Source organism: Apis florea, unplaced genomic scaffold, assembly GCF_048593485.1.
Source record: "Apis florea isolate Af1SG1 unplaced genomic scaffold, ASM4859348v1 contig_3203_pilon, whole genome shotgun sequence".
NCBI lineage: Eukaryota > Metazoa > Arthropoda > Insecta > Hymenoptera > Apidae > Apis > Apis florea.
This window is the reverse complement of record NW_028256723.1, coordinates 1,173,188-1,188,950: the sequence shown is the minus strand read 5'-3', so window position 1 is coordinate 1,188,950 and position 15,763 is coordinate 1,173,188. Positions and strand designations below refer to the sequence as shown.

Below are 15,763 nucleotides of genomic sequence, written 5' to 3'. Positions count from 1 at the left end.
TTTCATTCTTTTTTGTAAAATTTAATAATATAAATTATAAATAATTTGTAAAAAATAAATATTAATGATATCAAAATATTATGAATTACATTTAAAAAATTTTGAAAATTAAAAATAATAATTATAATAAATAAATTTAGAATTATTATAATAGTCAGAAAAATATTTTTTATTATATAATACGATATTATATAAAGAATATAATGTATATATACATATTCTTTTTATATAATTTTTACTTTTAATATTTAGAGTATTGAAATTATAAACTTGTTTGTATAACTTAAAGTTTGTTGTTCATGACTATTGAGATCAAGCTTTTCGGTGCTATTACTATTTGCAAGGTAAAGAGTTTATTTGCTTACAAGTTCGTAATGTTTACACGATATTTGCAACAATTATTAATTCCGTAATTGGTTTCAAATAAAAGTTTAATACGATAAAATTAAAAAATATATAATTTGAGTATATATTCCATATTTTGCGTATAAACAGTGTATAAAGTTAAAGTTTTAACCTCATAAATAAAGCTTCGCATTTAACGAAATACTGATTGTTTACTACTTAATATCATAAAAGTGATTTTAGAAGATTTGCATCGAAAATAACATGAGTCCGTTAAACCGAGGACCCTTGTTAGGGCCAAGAGTTCCACCTGCTGGTGTGCGACCTCCACCACCTCCGAGATTTGGTGGTAGACTTCCACCTCCTGGTTTACCTCCAAGAATGCCACCACCTCCGATGAATCCAGTTTTTGGACCAATGCGACAAAGATTACCACCGCCACCACGACCAGGTGGAGTAAATCGACCAAGTGGACCGATGCCATTATTTGGCCCACGAGTTAGAGCTATGGCTCCAATGGTTCCACCAATGGGCTTAAGAGGTGTCGGACCTAGAGGACCATTGATGAGGCCTTGGCACAGAAGAGCATTACCACCTCAAATTTTATCTCATATGAGACCAAGATTTTCTGTAAGAAATGGCAATGTTAAAGGGAAAGCAATGAATAATGCAAAAAAAGTTAGTAAACTTGAAGTAAGTAATATTTTTCACTTTTTGATATTTACAAAATGCAACTTGGATAATAATTTTATTGTTTTATAAGAATAATTATGTTATATATAATAATAATTGCATGATAATGGAAATATAATCAATAAACTTATTTATTTGATTATTTCTTTATTCAGATATAATTTATATTTTAATTAATAATTATTTATCAAACAAATAATTATTATCTATTTAAATTATATATACTTTTAATTTGCTTGAATTTTTCTTTTGTATTTAAATGCAATTTGTCTTTGAAATACAATATTTAAAATAAATATATGAGTCAAATTAAAATTAGTTAATTTTTAACTTTTAAATTTTAGTTAATAACTACTGAAATATGGAAGAGAAATCTAATCAGATTTATTATATTTATTGACAATGAAAAATATAATTTATTAAATTATATACATATAATATCTTAGTACATGAAAACAAAATTACAAATAACAAATTTAAAGATATTATTTAAATTCTTATAAAAAAATATTACAATCATTTAGGAATTAGAACTAAAAAAACCATGGATGACTGATGAAATCCGAAGTGAAATACAAAAAAAAAATAAGCTATATGCTAAAGCAAAAAAGAATAAGGATGCAAAAGAATGGGAAGAATTTAAGGATTTAAGGAATAAAGTGACAAGGATGATCAGAGATGCTAAAAATGATTATCTTGCAAAACATCCTGAACAGGTATCTTTCCATTTAATTTTTATACATATACTTGTATATACTTTTTGTACATATGAATTTGTAGATATAAAATGAAAATTATTATTAAATTTTTTATTTATACTTTTTTCTGATTATGATAATTATATATAATATATTTTTCTGATTATAATAATTAAATATATATATATTTATATATTTTTAAATATGTCATATATAAATTACTTAAAAAGCATATTTTAAGTAATTTAATACATAATATTTAATTACATAAATGAAAAAGTTATAATTCATGTTAATCAATATAATTTTTTTTGTTTATAATAATTTAAAATTAATTAAAATTTAAAAATAGATATTTAATTTAATATTTTTTTGAACAAATCTTTTTTAGTATATATAATATTCATTATATGATATATATTATAATTAAGTAAATAACATCATTTTATTTACATAAAATTATTTACATTTATATACAATATATTTTTATGTAATTCAAAGTTTTTTTATTGAATATTTTATTTTTAAAATTGTTATTTAATAATTATCATATGAATTATACATAATATATTAATTTCTTTAATATATTTTAATATGTATGTTATATTTAATTATAATGAAAATAGTATACTTAATTGAAATGGAAAAATCAAAGATTTTTTATTATAGAAATAAGTAAAAAATAATTTTATATGCTTTTATAATAATTATTTTTTTTTTTAATTTTTTTTTCCTATTTATGTACATTAAGTTAATAATTAAAGATTGTATCTTACATATCATTGATAAAATAAAATTCTATTTTATTTCTTTTAGCAATTTACAGTAAGTATCTCAGTATAATCATCAAAATAATTTAAGATTTAAAAGTATAAATATAAGTAAGTTAAAATAAAATATTAATAATAATAAATATATTAAAAAATTGATTAATTTATGAGAGATGATTTCAGTAATATATCTAATTTATTTGTATAAAATAATTTATATATAATATACAAAAAAATATTATATTTATCATTTATAAATTATTATAATTTATAAAGAAAAAAATTATAGAATTTTTTCTTTTTCTTATATATAAAAATTTAAGAGATAAATATAAATATTTTTTTATGATATTTGAATAGTTTATAAATTTGATTATAATTATAATACTTTATTTAATTAATATATTTATTTATTTTAAATTTACTTAATATATTTATTTATTTATTGTAATCAAAATATTAATCGTATTACTTAAATTAATAATATATTTTTGAAATATATATATTAAATATTTTTGAATTATATTTATTTAATAATGAATTTTTAATTTTGGTAGTGATTTTACTAAATTATTTATATTCAAAATAAGCATTATTTGCACCACTACGTTTAATTGGCATTATGTAATTAATTTCATTGCATTCCTGTCATAGTTGATAAATTACTTTGATTATAGGGTGCTCAAAAAACAGATGATAAGAATACGATCGAATCCGAGGGTGTTCAGAAAACTGAGAATGCGACTGAGCAATCAGAGCAAATGGAGCTAACGGAGGAGATGCAGCCTTCCAGCGAACAAGCACAGTCTTAAGCTTCAGGCTACTCCTCCTATAAAGAATTACACAAGTATTCTGTTTTCAAACTTCAGAACGATTTAATTCCTTCTTCTTTTAACATGTAGTATATTGCAAAATCGAAATATTTGTATCATTTTTAATTACAAAATTTGTATTAACCGTTCTTTTGTCATTTGTAAAATATCATTTCTTTGCAATATAATTTTCTTTAGCATTTATATTATAAGTGCATGCTGCTAGATTATCACGATAATTATTTTGAGAAAATAGAGTTTAATATTATTGAATAATTGAATAATAATTGAATAACAAATATTCTCTTTCATTTTTCAGTAATACTTATACAAAACTGAACTATTTTTTTTTCTCTTATAATTCATTAGTATATGCTTATAAATGTAAAATTTTGTATATTTCTTATATATTTTCATGTTAAAGATACTATAACTTCTATAACTTCTTTTCATAAAATTTATACAAAAATCTGGCGTTTGTTAGTTTTGTTATTATAAAGCTCTTTAATTGCTCTTTGGCCAGAATATACAGTGCTGCGAGCTATTATATTCTTAATAGAAAATTTCATGGAATCACTAAAAAATGTTCTGATATATTTATTAAAATATGTATTCTATTTAATAAATTAAAAAATAAATATTTTCTACATAGCTTGTGGCTCTGTATTGAAATATGACAATTTTTGTAATTGTTTATTATGTGTCATAATATTGAGAATACATTTTATTAATTTCAATAATACATGACTTCCATGAAATATAAATTCAGAATAAAATAAATTTGTAATTAAGATACATATTGTAAGAATAAATCGTATTTCTATAAGTTCTAAATCTGGTGTCCCCAATTACTTTATAAACCACTAAAAAAAAAAATTCTTATATGCGTTGAATAATCGTTCTGAAATATGAAAATGATCTAGATTGTTTGTATCAAATGAAAATATTGTTCTCCTAAAATTTTTATTAATTATATATGTTTTATACTGTTGTATAAAATAAAAATATTTATAATCTTCTTCATTAATATCGTATAAGTAAATTTATCAGATTTATAATATTAAATTTGTTTTTATTTTTCAAAATAATTTAAAGCAAGAATTATTATATATATATATATATATAATATATATATTTATTATAAATATATATATATTATATGTATATATATATATATATATATATATATATATATATATATTTATATTTATATTTATAATAAATATTTAAAATTTTTTTTATGTTGTCAATTTAATTTTATATTTTAAAATTGTACTGAAATTTTCCATATTTCATAAATTTCATATATATGCAATATATCATGGTGACTATAAAATATTTTCTTACATAATTATTCATAAAATTTAATCTATACTATTATATCATTTATTCAAGATATCGATAAAAAAATATGCATTTAATAATATTTGCATAATCTTAAATGGATTTCTGAATACCCTGGAAAAGATTTTAAAATGATAATAAATAAGCAATTATTTATGACAACATAAGAGTAATTTCTATTCATAAATATATTTTTATTTTTATTTATATCAAATGTATATCAAATATTAATTTTGCTTAATAATTGTAAAAAAAATACTTCTATTATTTTTATACATTACAATATTGTTATAATAATTTTTTTTAATATTTTCAATACAAATATGATATTGAAGACATAGAAATCTTAATTAATAAATAATTTATATTGTTTATTATAAATAATTTATATTTATTAATAATATTTATATTTATTAATATAAATTATTTTATATCAATCTAAATTATAAGATATTATAATTATAAATTTTATAATTATTAATATAAAATTTTTTGAAAATCTATTCTACATATGATTTTGTATTTAAAAAAAAATTATTTTAAAATCATAATGTTAAAAACAAAAAGAATTATTTTTTAAAAAAATATTATTTGAAGTAAATGCTTCATATGTTATATAATATCAAACAAAAAAATTATGAAATAATGAAATTAATGTAAATCTTAAATATTCTTCATTAATAATTATACTTCAAGAAATATTTTTATATTTGAATGTGAATAATGTATAAAAAATATTTGAAGTAACTATTTTTAGGCTCATCTCTATCCAAATAGTGAAGAATTATATGATCAAAGAAATGAAAATTACTCCAGTTCAAAGGATGATGAGTCATTTTATTATGAAATAGGTGATAAAGATTTTTCATCAGAAGATACTCTTTCTAAACATGAGAAGGAACATGAACTCTGTGGTATTGATGGATATAATAATACTTGCATTTATGAGAAGACAGCTAAATAAAATAATATAGACAATTGATTGGCTATTTCCGATAGATCCACAATTATAAAAATAGGCATGCGTATTGGTCGAAAGTTTCATATATATAAATAAGATCTTGTAGTATTGCTAATAAACAAGAGAGGGGAGTAATTTTCCTCCCCTCTACTATCCTACTAGCCATCTTCACATAGATGCAGCTAAATTTGTAATTACATTTTGTTTTCTTATTCATTGAAAAATATATTATCATGCAACATAATAGTGATTTATATTATAAAACTAACAATATGTCAATTCCAGAAGATATTGAAAAATGGATAATGGAGAGAAAAAAGTAAGTTATAATGATTTTTATGATTGATAATGATTAATGATTTACATGATATATAATCACATCATAGAAGATATCCTACAAAAATTAATGTTGAATTACGGAAAGCTGAAGAAATAGAAAAATTACAAAGAGGAGAAGTAATTAAACAAAAGCAGGAGATTACTAAGCGGAAAAGACATAAATTTTTACGTTCTCATAATCGAAAAAGAATAATAAAAAAGGAACCTATTATATCTAATAATATTGAAGAACAAAAGGAAACATATAGAGGTTTACATCGATTTTTTGGAACATGTGAGCATTTAATTATTTTCTATTATTTTATTTTTATTATACAAAAAAAAAAAATCAAATAACTTTTTACTATAACCTTTTATATTCTGTTTGACATTTTGCATTAAAAGTCATTTATATTATATATTTTGATATATTTATTACAAAAATTTATTTCAAAAGATTTTATTCCTACATAGTTGAAATTGAATTATAATTATTTTCCATATATTGTTCTTATTTTTTTTTTTATTTACATATAAGAAAAATGTTCAAAGAAATGATCTTTTTATAAATATAAATTTATTTAATGTTTTAATGAATATGCTATATTTAAGAAATATAATTTTTTATACCATTATATTATATAGCATATTTTATTTTCTTATCTTGTTTATTTGAAATAGTTTTTTTTATTATCTAATAATTAACTAATATTAATAGATTAAGATTAATAATTATTAAAATTATTTAAATATGGACTAAATATGGACTAAATTATAAAAAAATATAATTTATAAAAAATAATTTTTATATCTCTGAAAATAATATACTTAAAAATTATAAAATTATCATAAATATACTTGTACACACATGCATATATATATATATATATATATATATATATATATATTTTAGTGTGCTTAAGAAAAGAAGATTTGGAAATTGAAAAGCAATCTAATAACGAAATTGAAAATAATTACAAGGAAAATATTAATCAAATTTCTGATGAAGAAGAAATATTAGATATATTACCAAAATTTGCTACTTCTAATATACCCAATTTAGTAGCAAATTATGAAAGTGTTTCAGAAGAAAGTAAGTATAAGAAATATTTCATATAAGAAAAAATTTATAATAAATTTATTATTTATAATAAAGTAAAAATTAATATCTAATGTTCATATATTTCGTTTGTAGGTGATATGCCTGAAGAAGTATCATTTAAAAAAATAAGTTTAAATAATAATAATAAAGAAAATAATATAATAAAAAATGAAGTAATGCATGAAAATAGATCTATTCAAACACAACCAATAGATTCAGTTTGTAAAATTTCCAAAATTAAACTGACATTGAATCAAAATTCAAAAAATAAAGAACAGAAAATTATAAATAAGATACCACCATATACATCACAATTATTACAAAAATTACTTTCACGATCTATTCAACATGAAAGAAATTTAATATGTCAATGTATAAAATATATAATAGATAATAATTTTTTTGATTAAAATTTTATATATTTTTTATTTATAATATAAATAATATAGATATTTTCCAAATACCTCTTTTATAGATTAAGATATGTTTTTTTCTTAAAACAATATGATAATTGAATTGATAAATAAAAATATGATAATTGAAAGATAAATAAATACTTCACATATAATTATTTATTTTATTTTATTTTTAAAATATTAATTTTTATATATTATTTTTATTAAATCTTGGAAAAATGTCTTTTCTTTTTTTTAAATTGTTTTTTATTTTCTTCTAAAGTATTATTATTTTCCAATTCTCTTTTTTCTCCACTTTTTATAGATATGAGATTTTTACTTTTTTTTTCAGATAGAGCATTTTTCCAATCAGCTTCTGTTCCTTTGATTGCATATTGTTCTAAATTTTCTTTTTTTAATTTTTCCAATTCTGCTTTTTGTTTAGCTTTTAATTCCTAAAAAATATTTAAAAAATATTATTAATATTAAATAATAAATAATTCTATTTATTATTATCTATATCGAATGATATAATATTATAAATTTGATAAATTATAATATTATAATAAAATAATGGACAAACCTTAGCTGCATTTTCTAATTCATCATATAAACTTTCTCCATTGATGGGATTAAGTTGTACTGTTTCATTATTACCTTCTATTTTCATTATAGTAGTTTCAATAAAATTCTCTGTTATTTTATTAAAATACTGTATAAATTTGCGTATAATACGATTAAATAAACCAAGTAATTGTGTTGTTGGTAAATCTAATTCTTTTGCTAATGTATCAACAGTTTTGTGTTGTAAACCTAATCCCAATAAAATTGCCTAAAATAAAAATCAAAACATTTGTATAAATACAAAATATATTTAGATTTTTAAATTAGAATAAATATAAAAATTACCGATTGTACTGCTGATAAATGAATATCATCTATCATATTTAAAAAATATAAACGCGCTAATGATGGCAATAAATCCATTATTAAATGATAATCTGCCATATTATTACTATACATAGATAAACGTTTTAAATCATATGATGTAAAATAGATATCCAATATATTTTTCGTCAATGCTAAAAAAAGAAATGATTGCATAATAAACGTAAAAATATGAACATTAAACTATATATTCATATATTATTGAAAATATACTAACTTGTAGTTTCTAATGTAATCGATTTATTAAATAATATACTTAAAGCTAATGAAGGTGAATATGTGTTAAATGAAAAAGATAATAAACTTATAAATCGTTTACGAAAATCATTCCAATATGCTTGTAACCATTTAACATCTTGATCAGAATTGATCTTATACAACATGATGCATGAATTTTCACCTGTAATATCATTTGTTGTTTGTCTGGAAAAGTAAATATTTATTTTATTAATAAACTTTTAATGTATGACAATAATAATAATAATAAATAATTATTTTAACCTTAAATATACTGGTATAAAATTAGCTCGTTTATAAAATTTTAAAAGTGGTTCAGTAACACCAAAAGATACACCAATATAATCTAAATTTTCTGGACGTCTTTCGCTAAGTTTTAAAAGAAGCGGCGGTAACGAAACTCGAGGTTCTAAAAAATAATTAATTTGAAATTAATAATTAATAAATTAAAATTAAGATATCTGATATAAGTGTTTAATATAATAAATTTAATTACCAATTTTTTCTTCTAACAAATTTACTTCTTCATTTTTAACTTTTGATATTTCTGTCATACATGTTTGTAATGATGTTTCATTAATATTAATTATTTTCATTTCATAATATTTTTTCAATAATTCCAATGCTCGACTACCATATCCCATCTATAATATAAATATTTAATTAAATAAAAATTATCTTTATTAATTCTTATAATAACATTTAAATTTACATTTTGATATTCAGGATGTGTTGCAATGCGGACAATACGTGCTCCAGCTAATGCTGGAAAATCTTGGTCTTGGTATTGTTGTGCAATAGTCCATGGTATAAGATCACCAGCTGCTCGACGTCCTCGAACTAGTCCATCATTTATAGTATTTTTATTTATTTCGCCTTCCAAACAAATCTATGCATAATAAAAATTTAGTATTACAAAAAATATCAAAGATATTTAAATTCATATACATTTATAATATGGTTACATATCATGTATATTTACTTGAATAACTACTAATATCTCGGGTAATATTTTTTTGTTTGAATTTATTGGACCTAAAAGGCAAAATAAATGATGTGCTGGTGCATCAGACATCATTTGTAAATCATTTGGACTGTTCTGGAAACATTATTAAAAAAATTTAGTACCTTTATTTTTAAAGAAAGAGAGAGAGAGAGAGAGAGATTTACCTTGTAATGTGAAGCCACATAAAGAGCTACCAATCTTTGCAAGAATAATTCAGATGCTTTATGATAAGAAAACAAAGTATCTCTAAAAAGAATATATATAATGTATACATAATATATAATGTAAATTTATATAATGTACGTTACCTATTTATGTAATATAATTCACATATATCAGGTGATGGACATCCAGATAATATAGGTGTATTTATTGTAGCATTTAAACATAATAAATCACAAAGCCATTGTTCGATAGAATCTCCTGGTTTATAACGAATAGATTCTTCTAAAGTCAATTCATGTAATTGTCTTCCAATAATAATCTTTTCATTTTTTTGTTTCTCATGACTATTTGAACTAATGGTTTGATTTCTTAATTGTTGTAATAGTTTTAATGATAGAGATCTACCTGTTCCTTCATATCTATTAAAACATATATAAGTTATGTATTATATAATATTATATTAAAATAAATTATGTATTAAACACGTATAAATTATAATTAAATAAAATGATTGAACAATGATCAAAAATTAAAATACAAGATATAATTACCCATTAATAGTCGATGCAAGAAATATTAAATAAGGACCAAGCATAGTTTTCACATAAGGAAGAGGTATTGCTGCAGCTTCATCTATTACAAGTAATTCAACTTGATTTAATTTATGTGCATCAGTTGGATGAATGTACTAAAAAAAATTGATTTCTTTATCAATGTATTTATATTATATTATTTTAACAAATAACTTTAAAATTATCTTAAAAAATTTTAAGATAAAAATTAATAATATTACACCTGAACTGTTTGTCTATGATCTCGAAAAACATTTACACGTATAATGGCTTTATTAAATTCAGGATTTGTAGATTGTACAAGTCCATAATCAAGATGTTCTTGATATCCTAATGCATCAAATCCTATAATATAAAATAATATAAAATTTATTCTATTAAAAAATAATATTTATTGTTGATGTTTACCTTTAAAAATAAATTCAAATAATGTATTTAAATTTTCTGGACTTGGACTTGAAATATAAATATTTGAATAACCAAATGTTATAGCAGCAGCAACAGCTAAACCTAATGCTGCAGATTTTCCACGACCTCTAGCTGCAGTTAAAGAAACGGTAGATCTTAATGTTTTTTCTGATATACATTCAATAAATTTGAGAAGTACTTTTGCCTGAAAATATTAAAATTTATGTGAAAAACTAATATGTACATAAAATCATAATATAAAATCAATTAATTAATTAATAAATAAATCAATATAAAATAATCTTCATTTATTTTATATATATATATATATATAAATATATTTAACATATTTTTTAGTATTAAACCTGATCAAGTGTTTTGCAGCAATTAACAAGAGAAGAAATAGGTTGTGTATCTTTTAAATTCTCTTTTAATGTATCTAATTCTGATAATGTTTCAGAAGAAGATAATTTTTGTATAGGTTCAATTTTTAAATTATGTGATGATAAAGGTAATACATTTAATTGATCATCAACAACCAAACATCTTTTACATGAAGCAAGAGATAATAAAAATCTTTCATTGAATCGACCAATAACATTCTAAAATAAAATTCAAAATATTAGAAAATTAATTCTTAAAATTATTTCTTAAATTTAAATAAATTAATTAATTAAATTTATAATTAACAAAATCTATCTCTAAATTAATTAAAAAAAGTGAATAATATACTTGATGTGCTTCTGTACGAAATCTTTGATGAACATCCATATTCATAGTGTATAATTGTTTTAAAGAATTTACTGATTGTAATAAAAATATTATCAGTCCTCCTCCTTCAACAGTTTCAATAGTACGTGCTAATAAATTTGGTGTAAGAGCTTCAAAATCCTAAAAATTAATTTTTTGTTAATTATATTTAAAATAAAATTGAATTAATTAAATCAAAACAAATAAAGAATCTTACTTGTAAAACACACATGCCATATGTATTTCCTAATATTCTATGTGTTTCATGATAATAACAATATCGTATATTAGTAGAAACAACGAATAATTCAAATGGATCATCATCATTAACATCCAACTTTCCTGATTTAACTTTTTTTTGTAAGGATTTCATTTTTTTCTTTCTGTGACTACTAAATCCTAATTCTTTCTTATAACACCAAAGTACAGAAGGTCTAGCTTTTATAATAGATTTTGATAACATATGATGTAATAAAACAACCTAATAAAAAATTGTAATATTTTAAATTTAAATTTTAAATTTTAAAATAAAAATTAAATAAAAAATTAAAATATAAATATTGTTTAATATTATTAAATTGCAATTAAATTATAATCAAACCTGATCTCGTGCTTTTTCACCAATAACAATAAACATTGTTCTATATCCCGTAATAACACCATTTTCAATTAAAATACGAATACGATTATCTATTTTTTTACGAACCATCTTTAAAATATAGAATTCACTTTTTTCTTTTATTTAATTTCTATTTAAAAATATATAGATATCATATGCACAATGGTTATGTTACTTATTCAAATTAAAATGTGCGCATCCATTTTGTAACTTTAATACATATATATACGATAAATTATTAATATATAATAATTATTAATTTTTAATTGTTATAAAAAAATAAGTAACGTAAAAACTCTTAAATATATATTCGATATAATAAAATGTAACATAATAATATGTTATATACATATTAAAATTAAATATATTTATTAATAATTCATATCAAAGTAGAATAATATAATAATAATTTGTATATATTTCTAATCATATTTCATATTTATATCATAATCATATAAATATAAATATAAAATATGAATGCAAATAATTGTAAAAATTTATAATTATATATTTAATAAAGAACAACAATTATATTTTTGTAAAGCTACTTTGTAAAGTAACCTTTATGCCAGTTTTAAAAACAAAAATATACATTCATTTTTTTTATTATTTCTTATTATAATAAAAATGAATAATTTTAAAAGTATATTAAAACATCAATATGAAAAAAATATGAAAAAAATGTTTTAAATTTATTTATATTTTCAAACAATAAAGATAAATATTATAGTTACTTTTTTATTACTATTTTTAGAAATAAATAAGAAATAAGAAAAATTAAACAATAATCTATATATTTAATAATCATATTCGATGTGTTACAAGTAAAATTTAAAATTTTTTGAAGACATTCTTTGAATACAAAAAAAGCTTTATTCATAAATGTAATATAAAAAACTTATAAATTATTAAAAATGGTTGAAAAAGACAAACCATTAAGAGAATCTATTAAAAATCTTAATGCTCCTGCAATTATTGCTTTTGGCAATCCTTTATTAGATATGTTTGTAAAAATAAAAGATAATGATTTATTAAAAAAATATAATCTTAATGTAGATGGAGAAACAGAATTTTCTGAAGATAAAATGCAAGAATTATTGGCAGATATACCGCAAGAGTTAATAAGTATATTTATTAATAATTGTTACATGTTTATATTTTATATAAATATTTTTTTCATTATTTTAGATAAATATAAATATATATTATTATTTTATATAAAAAATATTTTATATAAAAAATACATAATGTATTTTTTAATATTTTTTTTAATATTCATTGAAAATATTAGATTATTGTTATTATATAAAAAACTTATTCAAAATTTAGAGATTATTAATAATATGATGAAATAGATCAAAACAGGTAGTGTATCCTGGAGGATCAGCACAAAATACAATGCGAATTATGCAGTGGCTTTATGATGAAACCTTTCAAAATCAATATTGTATTTTTTCTGGAGCTATTGGTAATGATTGTAAAGGAATAATGTTACAAAGTTTAGTTCGGTCAGCAGGTGTGGATGCTAGGTTTGCAGATGCTTTAAATTCTTTGTTTTATTTTATTTTCATTATGATATATATTTTTAAATATATATATTCTTGCAGATATGCAATTCATTCAAATATAAGTACAGGACAATGTATAGTATTGATAAGTGAACCATATTGTAGTTTTGTTGCAAATGTAGGAGCTGCAGCTAAATATACTTTAAATGATCTTAAAGCATGCAATTTATCATTTGATAGAATAAAAATAATATATATTGAAGGATTTTTCATATCTCATAGTTTTTCTGTAATAAAAGAACTTGTTAAACAAGCAGAAGAAAGAGATATAATCATAGCTTTTAATATAAGTGGGACATATATATTTAATGTAAATAAATATTCTAGAATTTGACTAATAATGTTAAATAATTAATGAGAAAAACAAAATTATTATATTCAGTGGTATAACATATATATATATATAAAATATATATATTTGTTATTAACAATATATTATCTCTTATAGGATTTTCGTACAGCAGTTTGCGAAATGGTAGGTCATTCAAATATTGTATTTGGTAATTCAAGAGAAATGGAAGCTTTGGCTCAATCATTAAATCTTACATATGATGATGTATCAGATATACCATTTTTATTAAATAGTTTAAAAAGAATTACAATTAATGTCTGTAATACAGTCAAAAAAGATTGGCTACGTCATGGGGGAGTATTTGTTATGACTCAAGGTGCATCTGCTCCAACAATTGCTGTTTGGGGAAAAAGTCAATTTGCTCAAGTATGTTAAAAATAAAAAAAAAATCAATTTTTTAAATGAAAAATTTGAATAAAAATTTGCTTATTTAGGTACACCCAATTAAACCAAAAGTTCCTGTTATTGATACAATAGATACTGGTGATGCTTTGGCTGCTGGTTTTCTAGCAGGTGTTTTAGCTCGTTGGAAACCAAAACATTGTTTAGAATATGGTTGTAAAATAGCATCTTATATAGGAACAATATATGGGGTTAAATTACCAGATAATGTACCATTAGATTTATTGGAATAAAACTATAATTTATTATTTAAAAAATAGTTTATCAGAAAGTAATATATATTCAAATTTTTTGATTAATTTTTTGAAATTCTATGATTAATTTTTATTCAGAATTTTATTAGAAGAAAAATTTTGATAATAAAAATGTAAATTTTGTATTTAAATTTAGATTTAATTATATATATATAATTAACATATATATAACATAATTAATATATATATATATGTAGTTTCATTAATTGAACATTTAATTATATTGTAATTTCTATTATTATTGTAAAAAAAAAAATTATAGTTTTTATCCAGTGTTAAATTTATAAAATCTAATAATGATTATTACAAAATGATGATAATGACATATAAAAAAATTATATTGAATATTTATCATGTAAAGTGGTATCAAGGAATTTATTTATTTTTAATTGTATTTTAATTGAATTTTATAAAATAATTTTGTTTTAAAGAAATAATATAAATAAAAAAATAAATTTTATTAAAATAATTATTAATTATAATTATTAAAATAATTAATTTTATTAAAATTTTATAAATATTCATGCTATTCTACAGAGATTTAAGGAAGATTCAGACATTAATTAATTATTAAATTATTCATTAATGTTGAATTATTAAAAAATATATAAAAATATATATATATCCCAACCATTTTTTAGATATTCTATATATATATATTATATTTATTTATTTATTTATTCATTCGTGATATAATTCGATATAACTTTTTTTTGATAAAAAAATATTTATATATTCAACACAGTTTCTTTGATATATATTGTTTAGATTTATTTGTTGACAGCTAATGCTACTGTTGCGGATCACCTACACGCTCCGTGATTGGCCAGTGTTTTTTACTAATAACTCATTAACAAAGTCATAATGAAAATTTTTGCAAAGAAAATGTTGCTTGAAATTACTTCAGGAATCTCCAATTTACGGATATTCCAATATTGTTGGGACACTCTATATAAATACATTTCTAATATTAATAATATACAAAAAGTATTACATAAATGTATTTTGGCAAATAAAATTAATTTTGAAAATATTTTATTTTAT

At 19.8% G+C, this 15,763-nt stretch overlaps 3 protein-coding genes and 1 long non-coding RNA gene across 7 annotated transcripts; 3 read left to right on the top strand and 1 right to left on the bottom strand.

Moving 5' to 3' along the window:
- Window positions 1–171: 171 nt before the first annotated feature.
- On the top strand, window positions 172–7,455 carry LOC100864310 (uncharacterized). Of its 4 annotated transcripts, none has more exons than XM_086910863.1 (8): window positions 172–344; window positions 580–1,038; window positions 1,563–1,754; window positions 5,420–5,576; window positions 5,909–5,942; window positions 6,010–6,236; window positions 6,855–7,034; window positions 7,137–7,455. In XM_086910863.1, the coding sequence occupies exons 2-8, from the start codon at window positions 610–612 to the stop codon at window positions 7,451–7,453; spliced, it is 1,536 nt and encodes a 511-aa protein (XP_086766989.1). In that variant the 5' UTR covers window positions 172–344; window positions 580–609; the 3' UTR covers window positions 7,454–7,455. The 4 variants fall into 4 exon arrangements, with proteins under 4 accessions (XP_086766989.1, XP_086766988.1, XP_086766987.1 ...); XM_086910862.1 differs by having other exon boundaries at window positions 228–344; window positions 589–1,038; window positions 5,420–5,513; XM_086910861.1 differs by having other exon boundaries at window positions 228–344; window positions 589–1,038.
- A 153-nt stretch (window positions 7,456–7,608) lies between these two features.
- Window positions 7,609–12,370, bottom strand: l(1)G0020 (RNA cytidine acetyltransferase l(1)G0020). Its single transcript, XM_003693854.4, has 17 exons — window positions 12,126–12,370; window positions 11,742–12,005; window positions 11,507–11,665; window positions 11,140–11,376; window positions 10,775–10,979; window positions 10,590–10,711; window positions 10,346–10,482; window positions 9,938–10,213; window positions 9,794–9,875; window positions 9,606–9,722; window positions 9,336–9,512; window positions 9,120–9,267; window positions 8,888–9,032; window positions 8,604–8,809; window positions 8,348–8,520; window positions 8,022–8,270; window positions 7,609–7,893 (listed from the first exon to the last, which is right to left on the bottom strand). Exons 1-17 carry the CDS (start codon window positions 12,231–12,233, stop codon window positions 7,663–7,665), a joined length of 3,036 nt encoding a protein of 1,011 aa, XP_003693902.1. The 5' UTR covers window positions 12,234–12,370; the 3' UTR covers window positions 7,609–7,662.
- LOC147657130 (uncharacterized) lies at window positions 8,564–9,545 on the top strand. Its single transcript, XR_015292821.1, has 2 exons — window positions 8,564–8,657; window positions 9,350–9,545. It is a non-coding gene; the product is annotated as an uncharacterized LOC147657130 (long non-coding RNA).
- A 343-nt stretch (window positions 12,371–12,713) lies between the features above and the next one.
- On the top strand, window positions 12,714–15,752 carry LOC100866457 (uncharacterized). Its single transcript, XM_003693856.4, has 5 exons — window positions 12,714–13,260; window positions 13,499–13,672; window positions 13,751–14,021; window positions 14,160–14,429; window positions 14,498–15,752. The coding sequence occupies exons 1-5, from the start codon at window positions 13,058–13,060 to the stop codon at window positions 14,696–14,698; spliced, it is 1,119 nt and encodes a 372-aa protein (XP_003693904.1). The 5' UTR covers window positions 12,714–13,057; the 3' UTR covers window positions 14,699–15,752.
- Window positions 15,753–15,763: the final 11 nt, after the last annotated feature.

Coding starts and splice junctions, on each gene's coding strand:
- LOC100864310 (XM_086910864.1), top strand. CDS start 300: ATGACTATTGAGATCAAGCTTTTCGGTGCTATTACTATTTGCAAG. Junction 345..588: donor GTGCTATTACTATTTGCAAG/GTAAAGAGTTTA, acceptor AAGTGATTTTAG/AAGATTTGCATCGAAAATAA. Junction 1,039..1,562: donor AAAAAGTTAGTAAACTTGAA/GTAAGTAATATT, acceptor ACAATCATTTAG/GAATTAGAACTAAAAAAACC.
- LOC100866457 (XM_003693856.4), top strand. CDS start 13,058: ATGGTTGAAAAAGACAAACCATTAAGAGAATCTATTAAAAATCTTAAT. Junction 13,261..13,498: donor TTGGCAGATATACCGCAAGA/GTTAATAAGTAT, acceptor ATGATGAAATAG/ATCAAAACAGGTAGTGTATC. Junction 14,022..14,159: donor GTGGGACATATATATTTAAT/GTAAATAAATAT, acceptor TATCTCTTATAG/GATTTTCGTACAGCAGTTTG.